Consider the following 27,537-nt stretch of genomic DNA (forward strand, 5'->3'; position numbering starts at 1 on the left):
TACAGTTTCACTTATTTTATTATAACACACACACACAAAAAGTTCATTTCACAATTTATCCTGCTGATAATATAAAAATAACTGGAGAAGAAATATTGTCTCATCCAATTGAATTTCTGAATGGTTCAGTTTATCACTCATCTCGCGAACCTTTTCCAAAAGTGCTCGCTCAGGAGGTGTTAACATTTCTTCAATCTGCAATCATAAAATTACAGTAATTCATTTTTATATTATTCTGTACACCATTCTTACAAAATTTTTCATAAACTTACATGTGGAATAAGAACTGGTATAAAATAATTTTAACACTACTGCATTTAGGTGGGATATATAAATAAACTAACCAATTTACTTGTAAATTTCAGTCAAAGTTTGTTTGAAGGCTACTTTATTGGAACTGGGTCTACAGTTTAAAGTGCAATCAGAACCAATCGGCAATGTGCCTCTACTGGAAACCAAACCCAGGACCCTTTGATTGCAAGGTAATGGAGAGGCTCACTGTTGTTGATATTTTATAGATTTTCTTCTTTTCTACAAAAACTTGCTGCTACATGTAGAGATTACACCAGTAGTTTCCAAAGTGTGCAACTGGCTCTCTTGCAGGGGCATCGTGAAATGTTCCAATATTTTCACAGAAATCAAATGATTTTTCTAGCAACATAAAATCTCTTTCTGAAGAGCATCTTTCACAGCTAATCAATTGATTTGAGAAATACGTTGAAGAAGTTTGCATGGACCCATTCACGGAAAGAACTCCATCTGAATTTACTTCTGCAGAAGGAGAAAATCTTATTGTGCTGTCTTGTGATAATATGCTCAAGATCAAGTTTGGCAGCATTGAACTAACTCAGTTTTGGATATCAGTAAAACATGAATATCTGTGAATCTGAATTTCATTTGCGGCGTCATATTACAGGGTGGTCACAAAGTGGGCATACCACCCTTTATTTTCGACACTTCGATGCTAATGATTGGATTCTTTGATATGAACACATACCTGTGTTATTGATTAACCACCTCTGGGACTTCTTGGAGGCCCTTCAGAATGTTATTGAGGGGAACGTCACTGCCTGGAAAATTCACACTTGATTGCGAAGTGTGCCACAATGTGGCACAGAGTTTGGCTGTGCTACGAAAAAGATGGTCTCCATACCGATGTTCCGGACACTTAAACCATCAGTTATGTGTTCATATCAAGCATTCACACATAACGCGAAGCTGGATTTTCGGCGGTTGCTGTGATAAAAAGCAAGTACAGTGCAAAAATCAATATGGAACAGGAAATGAGGGTGGCTGTGTCCTCTTTGATACCAAGATTTGAGAAGGTATGCAGTGAACATCAGATTCACCTGTCCCACTAATAAAAAAAAATAAAAAAAAAAGAGAAAGGGTAAAGTGCTTCCCTGTGCTTAGCACCATGCCATGAAGGCGTATATGGGGTGTGGGGGTAACGCCCCACACTTTCTTGATGCGGTCGTGACTGGGGGTGATGTGATCAGCATCACGGCCCTGACCGCCTTTACCCCCCAGGGTTTCCCCCAGGTACCCATGTTATTCGACGCTGGGTGAAATTCAATCAATGATATGATTGTTCCAAATATGTGCTTATTTAGTACTTTTTACACATAAAATGTTTCTGAATATGAAATGTGTGTTTATTTTGTAACTTAAGACAAGGAATCTAACCACACTAACTGAGTGTTGAAAGTGTTAGATAGGCCTACATTCTGGCTTGGGAACCATGGAAAAATCTTGAAACACTAAGGGTGCTCGTGATACGAAAAAGTTTGGAAACTACTGGATTACACAATTATATCATTTTACTACTATTCTAGACACTTGAAGTAAAAAAGTAAAAAATTGTCCATGTGGTTTCGTTACTTATTAGAACAAATTATTGTTTTACTTCCATGTGATTCTGAGCATCAAAGTGCTATAATAAAGGGATAAGGTCACAAACAGACAACAAAAGTTCATCCAAATCATTCACAATACCACATTCAATCACTAATTTGTAAAAAATAAATTTTATATCACTCCAAATAATGGTGACACATCATGCTCTAGTTTTGTCCTCTTTAACTAGAACATTTTAGACTTTTAACACAATGTGATTTTACCTACAACTTTTCTACTACATTCTGAAGAAGACATGTTTATTGGTTGAAATGTTGAGTGATGATAAAACGCACCACTAAGGTACATGGTTTAAAATTCAGCTTTTATAAATCACTTTAATATTTCACTCGAGATTACTGATACCATAAAATGCCAAAAAGGGTGAATTAACCATTCAAAAAGGTTCCTAGGCTGTTTCAATACACTGAAAAGAGAAAAATTACTAGGTGTAACTGGCAGAGGAGAACTCATGCTTCGCCTTCTCCACTAGCAAAAAAGGAAAGAACACTCAACACACTCCTCCAGTATGGTTTGAATACAAAATAAAAAGGATAATATATAACGCGATCAGCTTTGATACTATGTGCATTTAACTAATTTCATTTGATGCTTTTATTTACCTACTTTTGTATAATGCTCTTCAACTCTCTTTCTGATAGATACATTCAGATTTGTATGTTGGTGTCTTCTCATTCTACATAAGACATGCTCAGAGAGGTGTAACTGTTAAAGACTCCTGATAGAATAACAACAGCTTCTATTTAGTTCTGACCAATGCAACGTCCATATGGAGATCAATGAATTTTTACCCTTCTTTGTTACTGTAAATATGTATATGCATTTCCACGATCATATTTTAAATTCTAAAATGCATAATATTTTATCGTAAGCAGTGCTTTTTTTCTGGGGGTATGCTGTACCAGGACTTTTTTGTAGATGAGAATAAAACTAATATTTTATTGTAACATTATGTTATTTAGCACCAGTACTGATGAATCACATAACTGTTACCCAGTTTGGTATGTTTCTAAGGAAGCTGTTTATGAATAACTATTATAATGTTATTATTAGGAGAGAAAGTAGTTTGTGGATTCTTTCAGATACAAGTGTTTGATATTTGGTGTACAAACTTGAACTCTTTACATTTGTTGAAAGTACTTTGTCAATTAAAAGTCTACCGGTTATACATTTTGCTCACCACAGTATTTGGGAAAGTTATTGTTGTTTATGTCTGCCATGTTTATTTTAACAGGTACATTTGACAATGATTTACACTTCAAATATAACAAATTTACCTCTGTTAACTGCTCCTCTGATGCCCCTTGCTCCTTCATGTTGTGCATAATGGAATCTATCCTCTGCTGCTTTTCTATCATGCGACGATTCTCGGTTCTTTCGTGATCCATCCGTGTCATGATATTGTAAAGTGCCTTATAACACATTTCCAGGACCATTCGAACAACCTACAATTCAAAGCACCATTCACTTTTCACAACATCCCAATTCAATTAGAAACATACCACACAGAGGAATTGAAACCTCCAACTGAAAAATTGTTATGGGTTACAGGCAGAGTGTAAGTGGTTAGTTACTCTAATGCAAGCATGTCAACTTCTGACCCCCGCCAGCCCTTCTGCAGCCTCCTTTGGTCCTATGTAATTTTTATGATACAAATGCCTGTACATTGAACATTCTAAGTATTCAATATAAAAATCAATATTTTCTTATTGAAGCCATGACTACAATTTATTTGACAAGAGTTACACAATTGTTCATAATCCTAATAAATCCACATTAGCACAGATTTGCTCAAAAGTAATACCAGATCAGGGCCTCCCCGATAGCACAATGGTAGCGTCGTCACCTTGTAATCAAGGAGTCCCGGGTTCGATGCCTGGTGGGGGTACATAGTGGTTCGGATCCCACTTTAAACTGTAGGTCCAATCCTGATTAGCCTTACTGTGCATAAAGTGGACTTAAAACACCAATTCAAGTAATACCAGATCAGTCTTGTATTTAGTTACAGCACGAATTTCAGCTTAAAAATTTGTTGCAGCTATCATGGTTACAACATTGGTGACCTGGTGAATACTCCACAGAGAATTTGCTGGTCCAGGTGCAATCCACATGGTAGCCTTTAACACAGCCTCCTAATTCCAAGTATTCAAAAATAATCATCTTGTCTCATAGTACAAACATGTAACAACAAGCCACCAAAATTGCACCCAACTCCTTCAATAATAAGGGTGTCAGCAGTAAAAACAAAAGTATTGAAATTAGAATAAAAGACCAGAAATTTTCACATTTTTATGAACTTGTTTTTCCAAAATGCAGGGGATGTTGTTGAAGAGTGGTTTTACATGCTGGTTACCTGCAAATTTCAATACGGTTGATTCTATAACTGAATTTTCACAACAATGTCAGCATGTGGAGACTCATTTTTTCCAATTACAAAAAGATGTTTTTTACACTGCCAGTGTAAAAGGGTAGTTGGTGAAATTATAGTGGACTGTTGTCAATGTTCATTTTATAAAATGAGACCATTATTTTTGATTAGTGGCAATTACGAACCCACACCCATTTTCCGAAATTTTGCATTCTCTTCCCCCCCCCCCCCCCAAAGCTTGTTTACAAGCTATTTCTTCAATATGTTGGGACAGGAGCAACATGTTGTCGAAAAGTGGTCTCTTGTGGTTTTATTTCAAGCAATTTGATTCCACAGAGCTGATGCTACAACAGAATTTCTCCACTGCATTCTACATTCTTTTTATTTTTCCCCCAAAAAGTATTTTACTACTTTTAATGTAACATTAGTTTCAACAACCATTCAACGTTGCGTTAAAAGTAGTCAAATACTTTTTGGGAAAAAAAATATATAATAGAACTACATACTATATTTTGAATTCACTTTGATAGGTATAGTAATCTGTTGAATATTGATTTTGTAAAATTTCATTTCTTTTTTTTTTAACTCTCATTATTGGGACGGAATATGGATAAAACACACTTGAGCTGTTCTCTACAACAATTAGTTCTCCTGCTATGATTTTTTTGTAGATTTGGAATGTTTGAAAAGCATGCACCTGGAAAGCACAGTCCTCAAAAGGTTAAGAGGCAATTTTTTAAAAATATTTTGAGTCGTTAATTCTCCTTAGCAAAACAAAATACAATTTTCTGAGTGTTATTACAATTAATATGCATCAGCCAATATAGATATACTGGTAAAATTACTGACATTTTTAATGATCTGACATATCTATAAATAGTCTGCAAGTTGTTGCAAAATTATGCCATTTTTTTGTTTATCAACATATATTCATATGCTAGTTGTGTAAAATAAATTCATTGTATCTACATATGTCACTTCTTCTTCAAAGGCAAAAAGTCCTGTCAGTAACCTGGTTACGTGTATTAATTAAGGAAGCAAATTAACCATTCATATTCTTCAAGGAACATTTGCAATTTTATAATATTGGTAGAATATTTGTTATCAGAATTGGCAAAAATTTCATATTGGTCCATCTCTAGATGAAATAATAATCTTACCTGATTCAGCTCTATGTGAAAAAGGAAAAATGATTTATTTGGTCCTGTGTTAGAAAGAGATTTCCTCAGTTCCTGAAGTTGTAAGAAGTTCTCTTGCAGTAGATTGTAAGTTAAAAGCTTGGCTTCCTTTGCTGGTATCATGCCCAACTCTTGAATCTGGTCCTGTTCCAGGTGCTTCTTAATTTTCACACACCTATCAACAGAAAGAGAAAGCAAGCTGAAATGCAAATTATGAATCATTTAGGTATTAACTCTTTAAGGGGCAGAAACATTTTTTTCGAGATATTAATTTGCAACATCGATTACATGAAAGATACTGCGGAGATAATTAAATGTTGCTTTTGGACTTTTTCTTAATTTTTATTATTTTCATAGTTATTAACAATTACAATGATGTTACCTATGCTAACCACCACCCACTTAATACACACATTTTTTTTTTTTTGTGAAGAATGGAATATAATTTATAAAAAAATATTTCATCTTAAATTATACTCTTTATATTTGCTTTATTGTTTGTTTTGTGAAACATTATTTTGAGTTAAACATCTGAAAGCAATTTTTGCTCTTCCTAAGACAGAATGGAACATTGTAGGCTCTGAATGTCCAAATTGTTCTGATCGGTGTTGCTGACACGTGTACTGCATATTACATATCATCTTGGAGTTCCCTGCAGTGGTTGGTGCGCATTTCCCTCCAATCTTATTTGTTTATCTACTTTTGGTTTGTTATTACTAATTGCAACACACTTTCTCTTCTCTCAAACTGTCTTCAATGACATTATTTACAATAACATTTGACAATAGTCCCTTGTACACTCTTTTACAAAAGTCCTTGCTTGTCAGGTGTTCATGTCCATCTCCTTGTCAATTATAAAAGCATTCACCATACAAGAGATCTAGGAAGTGGAAGAACAGCCTATGACACCACATTTTGCTCTTGCGGTCACACCCATAGTCCCCTTTTAGACGATCTTTGGACAGAGTCCTCGAAGACATGTTGACAAGATTACACAGTCTCATGTGCACGGTGGTTAGTGGCACTAACCACAAATTTGACAAGTAATTAGTATCAGAATATAATATTGAAGTCAAATCACAAAAAATTTTCATGTGAGGAGTACAACTCAATTACTTATAAAATGTCCACAATCACTTTGAGGTGAGACATATTTTCACGAAAAGCGAAAGAGAATCGAACACGTGACCACGCACCTTGATTTCAAGCGTTGAAGTATGTAAGAAATGTGTCAAGCTCCCCAAGCACAAACGAAACAGCCAAGTGCAGACACCTACCACATAGTTTTCAGGACTCCTTGTTGTAGGAATGTAATACATTAATGAAATAATTATTTTTCAGCATGCAACCTTTGTAGCTCCATGAATTTTTTTTTCTGTAAGCCAATCAAAGTGTGCAGATTCAAATAAAAAACGACTTACGTGTTTTTCACATTGTTGCAAAAAGAATTAAATTGCATAAATTAATATTTTAGCCAAAGGTGGTCCTTTGAGCTTATCTGCATTTGTGTTTCACTAATCCTCTAAGTACGAGGTGCATGTAAAAAAACGAAGGCCGATATTTTTTTTAAAAACAAGAAAATGATAGAAAAAATTTATTGTGATGGATAAACAAGTACATACCTTGGCTATTTTTCAACTTAGTCACCATTAACCTCCAGACATTTCTGATAGCGTGGCACAAGCTTCCGTATATCCTCTGCATAAAAATTTGCCACCTAAGAGTGTAGCCAGTCCAGAACTGATGTCTTGAGCCCGTCACTGTTGTTGAAACGTCACTTCAGGTGACGAAAAAGAAAAAATCGCTGAGGGCAAGGTCACGGCTGTAAGGGGGATGATTGAATAGTTCCCATCGAAATCTTTGAATTGTCTCAACAGTACGAGCAGCTGTGTTTGGGTGGGCGTTGTCATGATCAGAAAAATTCCAGGACGTAGCATTCCTCTCCGCCGATTTTGGATCGCACGTCGCAGATTATTCAGTGTTTTGCAATACACATCTGCTGTAATTCTTCGTCCTGGTTCCAAGAATTCCACAAAAATCACACCCTTTTGGTTCCAAAACACTGTTGCCATGACTTTGTGAACTGATGGTGTTGGTTTGATTTTCTTCATTTTAGGAGAACCAGAGTGCCGCCATTGCATTGACTGCTGCTTCGACTCCCCAGTGGCGTAGGATATCCACGTTTCAATCCCCGTCACTATGTGCGAAAAGAGGTCATCCCACACTCTCCCCCAGCAGGCCAAAAAATCATGTGCAGCTGTCCTTCTTTGCTCTTTGTGAGCGTCTGTCAGCATTTTTGGTACCCACCTCCCACACAGTTTGTGATACCATAGGTTGTCAGTCACAATTCTATCACTGTTTTTGCAGACACTTCTGGAATCTCTTTGGCGAGTTCAGATATTGTTAACCACTTGATTGGAATGCACTTTCTCATTAACGCATTCCACCAGAACGTCTGTCTGAACACTAGGTCTTCCGCTACACCCATCGTCATGGACATTTGAACACCCTTCCCGAAACTCTCTGCACCATTGCCTGACCTTCCCATCACTCATCACTGTCGGTCCATAAATGGCACACAATTCCCAATGGATGTCAGCTGCATTCTGTCCTTTGGTGTTCAGAAATCGTATGACAGATCTCACTTCACATTTGGCGGGATTTTGTATTACGGGAGCCATTTCACCTTACTGCTAATCGCACGAACGCAACCCCACTCTGACGATTCTATCTCTGTTGCAAGCACACAATACTAGGGCATGCTCAACTTCATCAGTGTTGCCAACCCCGAATAAAAAATTATTGGCCTTTTTTTTTTTGACATGCACCTTGTAATATGTTCTAACATATTATGAAAAAAAAGTTGTGTGGGCTTTCTATGGCTTATGTATAAAATTTATGGTAATGTATGAAACATGCTAATGGAGACTTGAATTAAAACTCTGATATTGCACATTACCAAAACCTTTCTTAATTTATTATAACTGCCAACAGTGTGTGGCAATGATTATAGTCATGACTATTACAGAAAACTAACTGCATGGATTTTCATACTACAACATATATTTTGAAGATTTACATACATGGTGGGTGGGCCAATAGTTTGGAACCACATCTTTAAAAGATAGACGAGCCGATACAAACAAATACAATGTTGAAAAACATTATGTGGGTGAGGTATAAAACTATCCAGGTCATGTTACCAAGATCGCTGCCATCTTGGAGCCAATGGCATTTTCCTAAATGTAAAGGTGGTCATGTAACACATCAAAATTGGCTACAATTTGACGAGAAACAGGATGGTGAGCTCAGTTTTATCGTCAATCATCCTCACGTAATTGGTCATTTTGTGTTGTGAGCAAATAGTTTGGAACCACCCCCTAAAAGATAGATGGACTGATACAAACAAATCCAATGATGCAGAACTCGATGTGGGTGAGGGGTAAAGTTTCCTGTGTAATTATGAGAGGTAACCATGTTGTCTAGAACCCCAATAGAAATTCATCGAAAGACAATTGAATGGCTTTTGCAGCAAGATTAAAATGTTAAGTTTACTAAGACACTGTTAAATGTTTCACTTTTGCAAATCATTCAAATCTTTAGGGATGTTGAATACAAAAATTTTCGTAACTGGAACCAACCTAAATATTCTTGCTGCTTTAGAACCAAATCGTTCCAACACAACATTTTCAACTGTGGCCCAAGTCAATTGTAGAAATGCATTCTTGACGTTAACACTAAATTGTCCTCCGCCACTATCACCGACTTTATTCACAAACTTCGTTGAGTCATCCTCTGAAACAACACCAAATATTAAAACACATTAAAAAAACAAAAACATTTACTACCTTTTTCCATAACATGTAAAATGTACATAAAAAGAACAAAATATCTGGAGTAGTCTAGTAATATATAATTAAACTTAATTATTATGTTCTGTTGAAACTGAACATAAATAATCTGACATTTTAATCTTTATACACAGGTGCTCTTTTTGCTTCTTGATTCAATTTTGGAATATCAATGGAAGCATGGGAAAAAAGTTAAAAAATGACTTAAAATTCTATATTGTGCTAAGTAACTATGGCACTACATTATACTGCCAGTTTTATGGGCAGGCCAGAACAAATTTCAGTTATTGTATGTGTGCTTGGGTATGTAATAGGTGGACAACTATCATAGAGTATACTAGGGCAGAATGTGTGCTGCAAGAACCTCATGGTTCAACTATAAGCTCTGTCCTAGCATATTCGTACGGAGATGTGGTGGGTTGGAGCAGGATGGATGACCGCCACCTTGAAGCATTCGCTAAAAGTGGTATTATGGCTGTTTGTGTGAATGTTTGTTTAATATAACTGCACAAAGAACATTATAGGAAGGGATTGTCATCATTATCCAGAAGTGGCATAAGTGTTATGTTATATAATGGGCCTTACTGATGATGTAGTGGTAACATTGTCATCTTGTAATCAAGGAGAGACTGGTTTGATACCCAGTTAAGGCACATAACACATTACTTACATTTGGATCCCACTTTAAACTGTAGGTCCAGTCCCAATTAGCCTATCTGTGCAAAAGTGGACTTAAAAACTGTAACATGCAACATTAAATAAACTAAATCAAATTGGAGGAAAGGAGAAAGGTTGAATACCATCAGACTAGAAATGGCAAAATGCCTCTGAATAGTAAAAATGTTAAGTTAAAGGGGAAGCACTTTCTACATAAGAAATACAGGGGAGTCTTAAACATATTTGTTTACGTTATTGATTGAAATTGAAATGAAAAGTTTGGCTAAATCAGCTCTTAGGCTATTTGCCCCCATCAACTTACATGGGGTCACATCCCTTACCATAACTAAAATCAACACGTGTCTCTGAGGAGTAAAAATTCCTTACCTAGGTAAAAAAGCTGAGGCTGTAATCTTATGCTCACATGAGGACAAAACATGGAACAACACACAGTCCTACAGAGGATTATACTGCCTGCGAGTTCAAACAACAGAGCCTCATTGGCCTGCATCATTTAAGTTACTATGTGGAAGTGAGGTTGACATTTGTTTGTCTTTTGCGTAAGTCACCTCTTTGTATATATAGTGGAATCTCGAGTTTACAGTTTTCAGGGGTCCAAGCTGAAAAAACTTAAAAATACGAGAAAATGTAGTTGAGGAAACTTTTGTAACATTTTGCTATGTTAGGAACATAAAAACTGAATGTATGTGGGAAAGTAAAATCAGGGTTCCACTGTATTATTTTCAATAGCTGTTGTCTAGCTTAACAATCAACACGGAGCATCCCTTTCACCTACCACATGAAAAGAAACACACGCTCTAGAATACATTAGATGCATTTTTAAATCTTCAAGTCAATTTCGGTAGAATGGAAATAAATATCCACCTCATGTCCCGAAAGTCCCTGCATTTATAAATCTTGCACCTTTTAACACTCACCTAGAATTTTCAAATATTGGTCTAAATACTGCATTAGATTTGGGTGTGTCCCTTGCTTCCTAATAGACTCCTTTATTTCAGTGAAAGGTATAGGATTGGAGGATCCTGCCCAAGCTTCCGTGCGGTGGTACATTAACTTCAGCAGATGCTTCATTAGCTCGCCTCCATTTTCATCTATCCTTCTCGTTATGGCAGACACCATGATCTGATCTCTGAAATAAATTTTATAATGGAAGAGTTCCGACAGTTGTTATAAATGCATATTTGTAATAATAATAATAATAATAACAGCAGCAGCCATGTGAGGTTGTGTTGTTGTATGTGTGGCTTGAAAAAGTTCTGGGAAACCAGAACAAAACGTCACAGATAAAATCAAATAAAAGCAACTAAAAATAAGTGTGTTAGATTATTTTGCATGTACAAAAAGTGTTTATTCGAACCTTCAAGAAGAACATTGATATTCTGAAAAATAATAAAAAAATAAATTAAAAAATGGTTTTTACATCACCTGAAGGCCTGGCGTTACTTTTAAGTTAAAAATAGGTTGTAAAAGGTCCCTTCAGAAAAGGGACCTGTACAGAATACAAAGGGCATATTAAAAAAGGATACACTAAATTTCATCAGAAACAGTGTAAGAGCAAAAAGCTAAAAACATTTAAAACACTATCAACATTTCCCAACATGGATGATGAACAGTTGGGAATGTTAAAAACTTATATCAGAGGCCTCCTCGATGGCAGTGTAATCAAGGGGTCCAAGATTCCATACCTGGTGGAGGCACATTGCATAGTGGTTCAGATCCCACTTTAAACTGTAGGCCCAGTCCCAATTAGCCTATCTGTCCATACAGTGGACCTAAAACATCAATTCAATTCAAAACCTTATACAAGGAAAATAATGCCACAAAATTCAGAACTTACCATAAAAAATAAATAAATAAAAAAATGTCATGGTTTTCTGGGACAGACATTCCTCTAGTTGATTCCATGTCTCCTGTCATATAACCATGTACAGAGGAAGCCTGATTTTACATTATTGTATATTACATTCTCCCACATTATATGATCTTCATGGTCCCAACATAGCAAAATGTTATAAAATTTTCCTTGATTTTACATTTTCCCCATTTTAAGTTTTTTCAACTTGATCCCCTGAAAAACATAAAATCAAGGTTCCACTGTATTAACAATTAAACCATTCACGTTTTTCAGGCAACATTTGCAATTTTATATCTAATCAGAAAATTTCAATGGGACATTCAAATAACAAGGGGTATACAGAAGGTTGATCCGTCTATATGTGTCCGATTTTAAATCTTCACCCCTGCTCACAGAATCGACCGATCTGAATGATTCAAACAGCAGGAGAAAGCCAAAGACCTCTAGTATCGTGCCAAGTTTGCGTGTGTGTGGTGTGTGCATCATGACTCCCAAGGTGAACCAGTTTTGGGAAGGCTACGTCGTAGCACTTTTCCATGCCTATTTTTCCATGACACAGATTCAAAAACAGTGCGAGGAAAATGGATGTGCATTGGGGTTTACAACCATCAAGAACATAATTAATTGACATAAACATCACAACGTTCCCACAAAGGGGAGTAGAAAGCGACAGTGTACTGTGGTGACTCCACCTGTAGCTTGGAAGTTGTGCCGAATGTCCCTACAGGAAAACCCTCCTTCGCAACGTGTGATGGCAAGACGAGTGCACGTGGCACAGTCAACTGTGAACCGCAACCTACATGACAAATTAAAGCTCCGGATGGTAATTAAAAGTTGTGGACACTTCCTCACTGAGGCCCATCGGAGGGAGAGAAAGACTCACTGCAGGCACCTCTACGAACGCCATCTTTACCCGGGGGAAAAGTGGAAGTTTGTTGCCACACTCGATGAAGCATGGATTTATCTATCAGATTGTGGAAAAATTCGAGCCGTAACGTACACCCCACAAGATGCAAAAACCCATCCTGACGTCATCTGTCAGTGCAAAGCAACTTTCGCGAAGGGATTTCTAGTTGTCGCGGGATACTGCTATGAAGGCAAGTTAACGATTCGGCAGGTGCCTAAAAACTGCAAAATCAACTCTGCATTTTATCAGCAACATATCCTCACACCAATTTATACAGACAATCTGCCCCCGTTTGTATGGAAATGCAATAAATCAGGTCCTTGTGCATATGGATAAAGCCTCATCACATACATCTCATTCTACACAGAGATTTCTGCAACAAATGACAACAGACACCAGCATCCAGGACATACCAGTGAAGTCACCTGATGCCAGTCACATGGATTTTTGCGGGTTTGGCCTATTGAAAAGAGCACTTGCATCTCGTCGTGTCACCACTGCCTCTGGAAAGCCTGCCAGGAGGAGTAGCTCAAGATTCCCGTTCCTGTACTTCAACGGAGCCTCCCAATGGAAGTTACGGTGCAGGGCTATATCCAGGACCCATGGTGCTCACATCGAGGGCAACCGCTGGTGGTCCCGTGCTTTTTCCTAAAGTAGGTGAGACGTCAAAATCAGACACACATAGACGGATCAACCTTCTGTATTGATATGTGGCATCTGCCTGCTTCATGACAATCTTCAGGTCCGCACTAAAATTGCTACCATTGCTATTCTGGATATTCCACTGGGATGTTTTGCACCATCCAAATACACTACACCATCTAATGTAAATGTCTGAATACACAGCTACTTTTTCAAAGCAAAAACAATTGCAGCCTTCTGGCTGCACACATTCATTAAATCATTCATGTTTTTCAGGCAACATTTACAATTTATATATCTAATCAGTAAATTTTATGACAACACTTCAATGGAGTTGGCAATAGTTTCTATCCCTAATTCAAACTAGTTACTTACCTAAATTCCTGGTGGAACCTATCAAAATTAATTCGCCAGTAAATGCCATCATCTGGTTGTGTTCCAAGATCTTCGGTCCTTGATTGCACCTTCACTGCCAAGTCCTTTATCTCGAGGTCAGGTGGCAAGTACAGTTCCCCCTCTTTTACCTTCAGAACAGGAATTGTTGGCGTCCCTTGTTCAGTTGGAGAGGGGCATCGCTGGATGAACTGATTCGTGACCAAATTATTGAATTTGTCACGCAACACTGTTACCGAAACAGACTTGTTCTGGCCTATAAGGAATGAAAAACACTGTTGTACAATTATGACATCTGTTGATCATTTACATATCCACTGTAATTTTGATATGTACACAACACAAAATTGTTTGCATCATTAGGAACTGAAAGAATCACAAGAGACCGTGTTCAAAATCATTCCTTGGGAATGTACAATTGAAATACACTAGTGGAAATCTAAGGAAACCATATTGTTGCTACCTGATCTATTTCAGTACGTTGCACCTTGTAGATAGAAAGTTATTTTGTGATGTTTTGCATCTTTGAAATTGTGGGAAATCCATGGATAATAACAGATTTCAAAACATATTATTGTTAAAGTTATTTTTAATGTACTAATGTATATTCCTTCTTTGAAAACTCTTCCAATTTTACTCTTGGTGGCAATGAGGCTTCATGGTTAGTTTCTACAACATGTGTTACAAAACCAGATTTTTTTTTATATTACTTATGCATCTAAAATGTTCCACAACATGTTTAACTGCATTTTGTTTATCCAATGTACCCCTTTTCACAACCTAACATGTAATAAATGTTCTTGAAATTTGAACTTTATACAGTGCCTTTTTCAGTCAAGTTGCCCACGGAATGGTGGTTAGCACGGTGGAAAGTAAGATCACGTCTGCCGGGAAACAGGATTCAATCAATATCTGCGTAACTGGAGCTGCTAGCTATGTAATGAATAGAGCCCGGAAGTTCAGGCATTTATTTTAGTTAAAATGGGCAGGCAAAAAGGCATTTATAATGTGGAAAATAGGCACTAAAAATGGAAAAAAAGGCAAAATAAACTGAAAAAGGCACATTTGAAAGTCACTTACTTTTATCTATAATTTCTGGCAAAATGTTAATGAAGCATACATAAAACAAGCAAATGTAGCTGGACTCATTTCGATAACAGCATTTTCACCTTTTAGAGTATCACAAATTGTTTTCAATTGTTTCAAGTCATCATTTGCACTCACTACCCATTTGCACTTTTCCACAACAGCTGACCCCTTTTCTCCTGACACTTCCATCATCTCCTGCATAGATCCCTCGAAGATTTTCATGGATGCTACAAGAGTTTCACCTCTTTTTTCTAGCTTTGTAATTGTCTCTGGCAATGCACCATAATGTGCAAAAATAAAAGACAGTTCATTCTTCAGTTCTGAATAGCACAGGAGTTTTCTTCACTTCACGAATTGAAGCCGCTTCATTTTCTGGAAGAGCATTGATCACCTCACTGATTTTTCCAAGGTTGTTAGCATAATATATAGCTGCTGATATCCAGGTTCCCCATCTCGTCAAGACTGGTTGCGGAGGTACACTAAGCTCAGGTGCAACTTCCTGAAAAGTTCGGGTTCGAGAGGGAGATTTCAGAAATATCTTCTTTGTGTTCGAAATCAACCTGTCCACTTCTGGGTGCAACACTCTAACTTCATCGGCGATTCTGTGCATTGCGTGGGCTATACATGTGATATGAAGCATGTTCGGGAAGAGAATTTTCAATACTATGGCAGCCATCTTCATATAGGGAGCTGCATCACTGATAAAAAGTAACACGTCATCATGATGTACACCATCTGGCCAGAGCAGAAGTAGGGAATTTGAGAATAACTGAGCTATTGACGAACCACTGGCTCTCTCTAGTTGTTCTGTAGTGAGAAGAAATGACGAGGATTCTCCGCATGTTGGTTCCATAGTTCCTATGACGACGTTGGCTATGCAGCGTCAGTATTTTCATCTGTTTAAATCCAGATCTTCTTTCCACCAACTTCAGCACAAATTCTTTGCAGAGTTTCTTCGTAGCAGACGCTTAAATATGTTTTCCGCAGCGTAGATTCCGACGGCACTGTTTCTTTAGTGTATTTCTCCAGGAATTTCCTCAGTGACTTGTTTTCCACTTTCCAGAAAGGTATTCCTGCTTCCATGAAAGCTTTGCACAGTTCAAGAGAAAACTGAGATTGCCTGTTGGATGAAGTGCCCACTGTTGAAATTAGGGATATCGTCTTCTTCTGTCCGATCATTTTAGCAGCTGCAGATTTATGTTTTGCTGTTGACACATGCTGAGATATAAAGTATTTTTTCTCATGGTTGAATGTTTTTTCACATATCTTGCAGAGAAGAATAGTACCATCTGTCAAAAATGTGCTTTCACCAAATTCATGCACGTAACCATGTAACTTACCACTTAATAGCACACTAAATTTCGGCATGATGACAAGTACACGATCCTTTCCTTCCAAAGTGCAGAACTAAACTAAAGATAGAGAACTTGATTTTGGAATCCATGCAAAGTGAGAAAATGTAAAACCGAGGAAAATTTGCTATGTTGGGACCACCAATATTGAATGTAAAATGCAGGGAAATGTAAAATCGAGGAACTTGAAATCGGAGTTCCACTACAATTATTATTTGTAGGTTTTAATTAATCTATAAATTTTGGATAGGGAAAATGATTCCCTTTGCCCCCACCAGGTTACGCCTATGCTTACCTTCACACATAGTGAACAGAAATTTTGAATATTATACCTCAAAACATATTGTACTTCAGACTTTGTGCTAAATACATAAGTATTTTTAATAAGATTAACTTTTAATGCAAATGATTTTTTTATCACCCTGTCTCTGAACCGCCCATCCCAATTTTTCCATGAAGCATTAGTACCCACTCTCTGCTACCTGTATATAAAATTTGGGTGAAATTGAAGGGGGGCATTGCACGAAATTCGCTCTTGAAGTTAGTAATTTATTTTCTAAAACAATACATGAAACTATACATAAAATACATGATTATTGATACACTGATCAGAAACCTTATTTAAGTGAAAGCTTACACTATCCTGAGCAAAAGAAATCAAACTTGAAGTTTCTACGGCAAACCTGAGAGAAGATACTATAAGTTATAGCCTAATGCGTGTCATTCAAAATGGAGCCGCATGTGGTGTACAGGGAGATTTTTAAAATCGCGTAATTTCTGAACTCCTTGACCAATCTCAAAAAAGTTGTCATTTTTGTAATTAGCATCAAAAGTTCTATAAGTATACCGAATTTAATCAAAATCGGAGATGGTGGGTGACATGGCCTGGATGATTTGACGTGGAATGACCCAGCTCTGACAAAATCTATTTGTTACTTGTCCAATAGGATACCACAAGGGATCTGTTACGTACGCACAGACTTTAAAGAATATCACATTTACATTTGTTGTGCTATCTAGTGCCTGTATACACAAATGTACTTGATTCGAATTTGTTTCACAGCACACTGTAATCTTAAGGTGTGAATACAAATTGAATAAGGAAGGTATACTCTGTGTACAATATCTTATTACATACCTTCCATGGCTTCGTTGAGTCTTTTTGCTGCTCTTACCATCACTCGAGAAAGAGTATCCTGTCCATGTCGAAGTAATTCTTCCACAAGCATTTCAGCTTCATCTCCGTATAGCTGCTTGATTAGATATAAATACCTAAAATTTAAAAATAAATGTATAATTGAATGATGGGGGGAGACGAAGTGAATAAAGAGGCTAGCTAGTGAATGAATTGTCTTGTACAATGTTTTTACAGAAAAATAGCAACAAAAATATTCCTTGAAATTTATAATTAGGTGACAGTGTGGAGAAAAGTCATAACTATGCATGTGAAGGTTAATTTAATTACTATGTTCCAACTCTTTGCTTATTTGCAAAACTGCCAACTAAACTTACACAAACTACTAAGCAAACTAACATATTATAGGAGACCAACACTAAAAAGAAAATAATAATAATAAAAAAGGCCCTTTCCTACAATATTTTTCCAGTTAAAGTTTCAAATCCTCAAAATTCAATTACTATTTATTTAAAATTATAATTGAATGGCTCGGGTGGAAAACATGGTAAGTGACATTTTGGTCATTTTTGAGTTACAAAGAAAAATATGGCATCCTTCAATTTTGGAGTGAAATTGCCATGTCATACAATTTGTATTGGACTCAGTGAAGTTAAACCTTTTGAAATTGGTAAAAACAACAAGAAAACAATTTATCTACAGTACAGCTTCTAAATACCTCTTAATGAACTCAGAAATGACCAAAATGTCACTTACCATGTTTTACACATGAGCCCTTCAATTATCAAATACTAAACTACATTTATTGGAGCAACAGCCATTTGAGAGCTAAAGGCCTGTCCAGTGGCATCTAATTGGGTGACTCCTGGTCAACATATCACACACCATCATCACCATATTTTGGCTTTCATGACTGAAGTTACTACTACTGAATCTAAGTAAAAGTCCTGAAGCACTCAATTGCAATCCAATCTAGGACCTTTTACATCGAAGGCAGGAGCACTACCCACTACTATGTACATGAGCTCAGAGTGCATCACCACTAGAGCCTGAATATTTCCCTAAATGACTCATTTGTTCCAGTGACCAGATTCACATGCTGGCAGAAATAGGTCACAGGGTATTACAATAATTATACATAATTCTGAAGTGGCCATGATTGCCTATTTCGACTGCTAATGTTGGTGTAAAAACTTTGGTAGCAAATCAAAAGTTGACCACTAATTCTAAACTCTGTCCTCCAGTGTGGCTGTGCGGTCTAAGGTTCTGTGTTTTGGGCGCCGACTGCGGGACAGCATGGGTTCAAGTTCGCCTGGATTATTGGCCTGTGGCAACCCACCATCATGAGGAAATCGGGGAGCTACGAGTGAGTAGCGTAACCAGGTCTGGGAAATCTCCTATAACAACTGAGGGTTCAAGGTGCTGATACCACGTGACCCCATTACCAATTGAAGAACTCAAGCTCTCTCGGTAGGATTGTGAGAGGGAGATTGGCAGCTGGGAGATAGGCCCTTTCAAGGGCTGTCGAGCCATGGGTTATTTTTTATTATAATTCTAAACTGTGGTGCATACACAGAGTAAGACCTAAAGCTGCAAAATTGTATATCTAATTTGTGCATTGAATGTCACCCACATTTTCTCACCTTGGATATCGGAGGAACAAAATGACTTTTTGTGACAGCAAATCATATTCTGGAATTTCAGGAACTTTTCCAGGGCCAAAGGAAACTAACCCATACTGGATAAGAACACATAATGCCTGCTTTGTCTGAAAAAGAAGATAAAGATAAATCAGCCATAAAATAATTATAACATTTGCACTTTACATATTAGCAATGTTCATGACTCACGTTCCAGTTGTTTAATTCCCATTTTATCATGGTACACAGGCATTTTTCTTGTGGCTCGATTTCTGTTTATGTCTGTTATCACGTACTTCAGAGTTTTAGCGATTACTTACTGCATGGTCTTTCACTTACGTAGACTGCTATATGATTCTTCTATTGCAACAAGTAATTTGTTTACTGTCATTTTTGTTATGGACTGCTGCTGCCATCTAGGTCACATGTGTATTGCAAAGGGGTTTTGTAGTTAGGTTAAGTAAGTAAGGTTTAGGGCTCAATGTCTCTAAATGCTTTAGTGGCTAGGTTAGGCAGGTCAGGTTTAGGATTCTTAGCATTACAATAATTTCCCTAAATGCACAAGAACAACAACACCCCTTCAAGCCTCATGTCAGCAGCAGCAGCAGTAGTACTCCATTTTTCTATGAAACTTAAAAAAAAAACAATCATTAAACATTCGGAACCATTACTATGTTCATCCCTGCTGTGCAAATTTCATTTCCCAGCTAATTAATGGAATAAAATATAATTCTTAGAAACAAAGCTCCAATATCTGTATGTAGGATGTATCTTTCTTCAAGGTGTACAGGAGGTTAGTTAGGAAATTACAGATTTCAGCAAGAGGTACAGAAGAACTCAATATGTGTTCAAATGGCTTCTGTTCTTAGGAACTTTTCATGATCATATGCAGGATTGAAATCACCAATACAAGAAAGTGAGTGCTTCATGTGAAGGGAAAAAAAGGGGAGACTGTTGTATCATGGAACACTTTTTACATGAAAAAATACTGGCAAATTCTATCGACGATTTCCTTACAAATCCCTGTTTGAATTTTGCTGTTTTACAGTCCTACTAAGGACAAAATGAATAAAATGTAATGATATGTAAACTGTTCCATGGCACAACATGGTCATGTATCATGGAACATATCCTTTTGTACCTTGGAACACAGAAATGTAGGTTGGAATATGAGGGATGTTTGAAAAATTTTAAGAATCACAGAAAGATGGCCACAATATTGTGTCGAGAGGCAGGAAAAGCAGAGCACATGTTAGTGTAGTGCAAAATGAAGAATACTGAGCACTGTGCAGTGATAAAATACTTCGTGTAAAAGGGAATGAAGGTGACAGAAATTCATGCTGATTTGAACATGGTACACGATGTTTTGTGTTCTAAGGTACAAGATGACATGCATTTAAAAAAAATATGGCTACCTAAGCTACAGGTTACAAAAGTTACTGAAGTTAGCATATGTATTTACTCTTCAGATGATAGGGAACACGCTGTACATGACGATTGTTGCAAACAGGATTTCGTTTCTTGGTTAGAACACGAATTACAACCAATAAAATATTTACTTCTGGCACTGAGAAGTTTCATTCATCCAGGGAATCCACGCTTTGTAACAAAACAAAACAAAAACCAGAACTGCTGTCAGCACTACCTATTGACATTCTCTATTCTCTACAATTTAGTTGAGCTTAAGCCCACCTGCTTGATGGCCTTGTAATGAATGGGTTTCTATTCCGATAGGTAGTAGACACACATTGTGGTTTGTATCTTTTTTTGAGTTAGATTTTTTTAAACTACTTTATAACAGACAGGCTGGTCAAGGCCGTATCCTATAAGTAGAGCCCCATATTTAAGGTGAATGAAAGATGAAGATTTTGGTACAAAAACTGGGCATATTTCAGGATCAAAAGCTGTATATAAAATGGCATTTCAGTGTTAAAATGGTGAATAAAAACCTGAATTTGATGTAAATCTGTACTTATTAATGAATCAGAAGCAACAACAGTCCCCTACACTACTTTGGGGTAGTCTTGCCTTGAAGACACCAACAAACATCCTGAAGGTTTGCACTGATATGACCGTAGTGTAGCATTTGTATACATTTAAATGACCCCCATTAGCAAACCTAAGAACCTTCATCTCCCAAATGAATTTTGAAAATGGTGCCAAATATGACAATGCACTGGTTATTTCTTTAGTCTCTACTCTAAAGTTGGAGATGGGAGATTGAAATTAGCTATGACGAAAGAGAAGGCATTTGTCCTGCATACCAAATGACTAGGGAAGGAGGGGTACAGGGAATATTTAGGGAAGATGAAAATTTATGCACATTCATTATTATTGTTCATGGAGAAGCATACTTTGTTCACAAATCTTGCGTACTCTTGTACAAGCAGTCATACTCATTCAACTAGTGGTCCACAGAGGGCATTAGTCTAGCATTTTCTAGAGATTTTTAGGTAATCACAGCCTTTGCAGCTTTTTTGGTCAGTCCATCATGTTTCTTCTGTATTCTAATGTCGGGTGTGGGGAGTAAGTATTCTGGAAGGCATTCAAATGTCAACCTTTCTCCATGCTGACCTCTGTGGCAGAGTGGTTAGTTAGCACAGCATGTTACGATGCTAGGGTCCCATGTTCAAATCCTTCTCTGGGCATGAGTGTTCTTTGTGAGAGTCCCTTCCTCAATTTCATCATATCATAACTCATCCTCATCTCTGCAATTACCTGAAAGTGGCAAAAAAAAACAACAATGTACTGGGTGCAGCAGAAACAATGACCCATTTTGAATCTTGCACTATTGTGGGGCACAGCTTCCTAGCGAGATGCTGTTTATATCATTGTGTAGTGCAGTTCAAAGCATTTTCTGTCCACCGTATTAAATTACCTTGGCAGTCAGTATGGAGCGTTGGTCGAATGAACATCGTGCATTTGCAATTGAAAACTTTTTTCAAGTGTGCTGATAGTGTCATAAGAACGAAGCATTTGTTCATCATAACGAAACTCACAAAAAAATCATAGTAACAGCACAATTTTTCTCTCATGCACTTCCATTAATCCCGTAACTTCCAGCTACAAGATTAATATCTATCAGGCCGGATGGTGTACTTCAACAGTCCGTTCATAGGTCCGGGAAGGACATGTCAATCGCCCTCTCCAATGAGAAACAAAATCGACGACGACTCGTGGAAGCACTCACAGTCTAGGAGATTCACCTTGCACACTTCCTTGGGAGTTTTTGTATCCAATAACACTGCCGTGTTGAATTTCACTTGGGTATCTATGAACGGTCCTGTCCACAAATAAAACAACTTGGAAATGGTTCGGTTAACAGCTAACTTGGAGGATGACTTCTTAGCAGCACCAGGTCATCCTCCTTCAACTGCAAGGCATGGCACTTTTGCTTCAGTTTTGCCTCTGCACAGCATATCTTTCCCTTAAAACTGCACTTGTACAACCTTACTCTGTCAGTGTTTCTCACCATCTTCGGATTCAGGCTGGAAATTTAGTACAACGTTGGATAGAACTGCACGTACAAAAACAATTTGTAATTGTTATTAACCAATGAGGCAATGTTGAAGAGCATTTTGAACAATATCAGGTACACTGAAACGTGCCCGGTGTGATGCTAGGTTACTATTTGGCTGTTAGGGTTATATGCTCATTAAGTAATAATGCAAACTGAACCTTGTGGTGTTTCTTTGTAAATTATTTAATTGGTAGGTTAAGTGAATGTGCTTAAAGATTTTTGCCTTTATCTTAAGGTTCCATTGTAATATGTTTTGCTGGATATAATGAACCTTAATGACTTGATATCCGTATTGAGTTTGTATGTAAGGTCAATCCTTGGTGCACATGATATGGTAATCTGACCCTTGTTGACTAGTATCATATGGTTGTGTGGAGAGCTGGTAGTTCGTCGCGGCGCCGCAATAGTGCTGATCCGAGTGTATATAAGCAGCAAGCTCAAGCCGAGGTAGTTAGTTGATGAGTTGACAGCGACCAGAGGAGAACCTGAGAGACTCTCCTCTCCCCATAACCTTCCTGGGCTTGATGCTGGCCTTTGGCCGAGACACTTTGGCAGACCCAAACACGTGGTCGGGGCTGATATGAGCCAATGGGGTTACCTTCCGAATTTCTAGTGTACCAAGCAGAAGAAACAGCATCTTTCTGCGGAAATCGGCAGGAACGCAAATCGGGTGGGTGCCGAAGTCACAATCGGGATCATTCAGGAAGGCAGCAGCGTGTTCGTGCGGAAATCGGAATTTCTTGCAGTGGAACTGCTTTCGGAGCGATAATTGTTGAATTTTCATGTTTGGGGAAGACGAAAAAATGTTTATTTTTTCTTACTGTGTTGTGGGTACGCACCTATCCTGAATGCACGCCGCTGGAAATTAGTTAGCCGCAATGGGTAAACTTGCACCCCAACACCGCTTTCCCTAAGGGTGTTGCAACACACACTGGCAATACACGTGAAGAAAACGTAAGAATTTCTGCAACTCAACTGGATAAAGTCTTTGACTCACTGGAACGTCACTTGACAGATGAATGTCACAAACTAAGCCCTTTTCCATGCCAGGCCTCTCTGAAAACACCTTACTATGTGCAATAAATACCTCAAATAATTCGGCTCTTTGTTCTTAGCCAATAATTCACTGGAGTCAATCTTCTCTCTTATATCCTCTAGTGGTGTAGCCCATTTATCGTAGCTAGCTTCAATCCTCCGGATGCTCATCTGCTTATCAACGGAATCATCATCATCTAGCTTTTGCTCAATTGGCTCTCCATCCACCATTAAATACAACTTTTTATGCTTGAGATTGATCTCTGCATCATATTTCTGCAGGAATGAATAACCCAATAATAAGTCTGAAGGCAAATCCTTCACAACAAAAGTTTCTAAAGGTATGGTGCTCTCAGCAATTTCCAGCACGATTCTGTGTTTTCCCACGACTCGAGTTGGACTTTTTCCAGCGAAATCAATAAGTCGCACCTCTGTAGTAGCTTGTAACATGGCCCCTGACAAATTTTGCTTTATTTTCTTCCAAATATCTAGACTCAGAACAGATATTTCAGCTACAGTGTCCACTATACAAGTCATATCAACATTTGCTACACGTGCCTTGAACTCAGGCGGTCCTAAGTTTTTAGACTGACTAGCCTGACACAAATTGTAAACAAACTCACTCTCTTCATGATGATAACAAACACCAGTTTCAGATCATTATTTACAGACTGGGTAATATTTTCTGCAGGCCCCCGGTTCTATCCGAAACTGTCAGACATCAGAAGGGGACGTTTCTATGCCAGGCGTGGGGTAAAATCCCGCACCTGGTCGAGATTTGCTCCATTCTCCCAGCAAAAATTGCTGGTCAGCTCGATGCTCTGTTGCTGCTCGTTACTAGGGTATGACACTGAAGCGTCGGTGTGTAAGCCACTGCTCGCCCGTTGCAATCGTGGAGAGCTACGACCTTCCCTCAAAGGTTCACTGTGCTCTGGTGAAGATAAACGGTTCTCAGTTCGTGGTCTCTCACAAGGTTCGTATCTGGCAGCAGCATACTCACGTCTCTGTCTATTTTGACGATAATGATTGCCATTTCTATATGGACCTGCAGAGCGATTTTCACGGTAATTATTCTGCCTCTGGACCATACGAACCCTTGGGTTTCTGTTTACAGAGTTGCCTGGAATATCTCGGTTGTTCTGTGAGTAGGATTCTCGTTCCACCACGCAGTTCGCCAAGCATCCTGCTCTTAAGCTTGATCGTATCTCTTAACAAAATCTGCAAGCAAATCAACAGTTACGGGAGCGTGGGCCATACACAATTGCTTCACTCTATAAGGTAATTGGCCGATTATGAGGTTTACCACTTCCTGCTCTATGTAGTGGCTACTCAGGTTTCGGTAAGTAGAGTATACAGACCAAGCATATTTTTCCAAACTATTGTTATTGTTTTTGTTGTACCGTTTGGCCCTAACAGATGCCAACTCCCTTTCTTTTGCCTCTGAAGAAGCAAAACACACCTTAAAATTAACTTACGCAAGCATGCACACTTCCCATGGACAAGGTATTCTCCGTTGACAAGTGATAGTAAGTATCGTAGACTAGAGGGAATGGTAAAACTTCGATACGGTCCCAACGGATTTCTTCATTTTTACACAAGAAACTACTTACGGGAATGAGTTTCTGTAGCATTCTTAGTTCCTGGAGGTATTTTCATTCATTGTGGAATCTATTTCACCGGGAAATCATGTATTTTTGAACAGAAAAGCTCTCAGACGCACAATTGTCGTTCCATTCATTTCCTTGCATTACGTGAACCAAATGTTGCGAATGTTTGATGACGTAACTCCCTGTCAGTGTTTCCAACCACACTGTTTTTTGCTAGAATATGACAATTTTAACTATGTTTGCCTAACGCAACCGAACCTAACCTTGCCGTGCATGGTTTTTTGGGGTAAGCGTGCGTGTTCGTGGAAGGTGTTTTGTGTGATGTGGGAATGTTTCATAGTGGAAATTAATTCTCCGACAGACAATAGCCTTTGGCGCGTACACCTTCGTACATCATCACGTGTCGTGATTGTGTTTTGTTCATGTTCATTGGGTATCCAGTGTTTCGAATTGTCTGTGTTTGCAACGAAAGTTAGAAACATGACGTGTTGTGGATGCGTGGTGAAATTCGTACCGCGTGTGGAAGATCCAGGGGATTTTTTAATTTAATTGATAACGGGATCGTGAAGGAAGGAAAGGAATGTCGAAAATGTGGCAATGAATGTAAGCTACTTGTTAGAAGGAATGGCCTGTGGGTATATGCCTAATATAACGTATCCTGGAAACAGATTTCTTCAAATTTAAAAGTTTGAGGCTCATTTGGGGAAAGGTAACTCCAGCCAATTTCTAACATGCCTTTAACAGGGACTCTATAGAGAAAGCTGGGGAGCCGGAGTGGAGGCGGGGCCATGTTAGCGGTTCGGAGGGGAGCCCGGAATCCGCAGGAAATTTGGACTCAAAAATTTCAAACGAAAATAATTTCTTCGCAGGTATTTCTTGGGTTCCGAAGGTTGAAACACTGCATAACGAATGAAAATCGACAAAACACAAGCAAGAAGGTGTATGCGCCATATTGTCTCTCAGGCAAGTGAAAAAACTATGAGAAAGAAGTACTCGTAATGTGAAAAATTGCAATTACTTTGATGAAAAAAAAGTCAATACACCTTAAGGAATGTTCCGCGGAGCAGATAGGTAAGTACGAATGTCAAAAATTGACAAAACGAAGAAGTTATAGGTGTCCGAAGGATAGCAAATTATTACCGAAAATTTTAAGTAATCGCTAAAACTCCGCAGTATGTGTTAATAGACGCAAATCGAAATCCAACCATGTAAAAATTGCATCCGTAGCATGATGAAATCGCAATAAAACAAAAGGAACTTGAGCCAAATACTCTGAAGCATGTGTTAACTGATAGAAATCGAACCATGTAAAAAATTCCTGTACACAATGATAAACTTACAATTAAACAATAGGAACTTGAGCCGGGGAAGCCACTGTCACTGTTGAATTCCGTCATACATTATATGGTAACATTTAAAATAATTACGGACATTCATTTTTATGGAAAATCTACTTAATTACGGACACTAAGCTTTATGCAAAATGAACAAATCGGTTGAGGAACGCAGTATTCCTTACTTTTCCCAAAGGTAATCCTGTATTCGATGCAATTAAGTTCAATGGTTTAGGTCCCCACTTAAAAAGATTGTATCCCACTTTTTGTACGATCTCCCCGAAGTACTCCTGAAGTATTAGTGAGCATAATTTCCCAAACTGGGACGACATTCTTAGAATGTATAAACAAAATTTAAACCATTTCCAACGCAATGCAACAGGTGATCTAGCACAGATTACTATACTGCTTGCTACACTACCACAACCACAGTGACCACAGACTATGCACATACGAACGATGTTCTTCTCCTTCTTCTTTTTAGCGATGGATGTGCTTGACGTCATTATTAACTTCCGGCTTGCCGAATAGACCGGAAGACCGTACTTGAAGCGTACACGTTTCGAAGGCGGTTTCGCAGTCCAGTCTTGAAGACTTAATTGGAAGCGTATATATTTCGAATTGTACTTCGACCGTAGCACCAAATACGCCAATCGGGATCCGGGATCCGACTTTTCGGGATCCTCCACAACCTAACCATCACGATGGAAATCACATATCATTTTAAAAAGGTTCTTATATCTTCACTAATGTCCAAAATTAAAGCAACAAACGGAAATTCTTTCACGTTTGTCCATTTGAACACATAATACGATCAGGTAATAGTAATATTTTTGATGTCATAGACAACTGGTTTAAGATAGAAAATAAACTAACCTAACCTTAATGTGCCAGGATTCAGGGGTGCACATCCCCTCGAAGGCCAATGGCGCATCCCCCCAAAATCATGTCATGTGTTTCCCCCAAATCATATCACTCGCGCCCTTAAACCATATCGTAATCCGCACAAAATATTTAATTACGACAGCGTGTCTAT

General features: G+C 38.0%; 1 protein-coding gene across 1 annotated transcript; it reads right to left on the minus strand.

Annotated features, from left to right (window-relative positions):
* Nucleotides 1-26,914, minus strand: Polr3C (RNA polymerase III subunit C). Its single transcript, XM_083129078.1, has 9 exons — nt 26,687-26,914; nt 19,009-19,133; nt 17,369-17,502; nt 13,772-14,045; nt 10,910-11,121; nt 9,105-9,258; nt 5,446-5,638; nt 3,195-3,362; nt 1-195 (listed from the first exon to the last, which is right to left on the minus strand). The coding sequence occupies exons 1-9, from the start codon at nt 26,831-26,833 to the stop codon at nt 49-51; spliced, it is 1,554 nt and encodes a 517-aa protein (XP_082985204.1). The 5' UTR covers nt 26,834-26,914; the 3' UTR covers nt 1-48.
* Between the last annotated feature and the right edge of the window lie 623 nt (nt 26,915-27,537).

The sequence above is a fragment of the Lepisma saccharinum genome, chromosome 9 (assembly GCF_977018435.1).
Source record: "Lepisma saccharinum chromosome 9, izLepSacc3.1, whole genome shotgun sequence".
NCBI classification, from domain to species: Eukaryota; Metazoa; Arthropoda; class Insecta; order Zygentoma; family Lepismatidae; genus Lepisma; species Lepisma saccharinum.

Excerpts from the sequence above, each read along its gene's own strand:
- Polr3C (XM_083129078.1), bottom strand. The coding sequence starts at position 26,833 with ATGTCGTCCCAGTTTGGGAAATTATGCTCACTAATACTTCAGGAGTAC. Across the intron at positions 9,259-10,909 it reads CCAATATTTGAAAATTCTAG|AGGATGACTCAACGAAGTTT; the intron begins GTGAGTGTTAAA and ends GTGTTGTTTCAG. Across the intron at positions 5,639-9,104 it reads AAAGCAGCAAGAATATTTAG|GTGTGTGAAAATTAAGAAGC; the intron begins GTTGGTTCCAGT and ends TTCTGTTGATAG.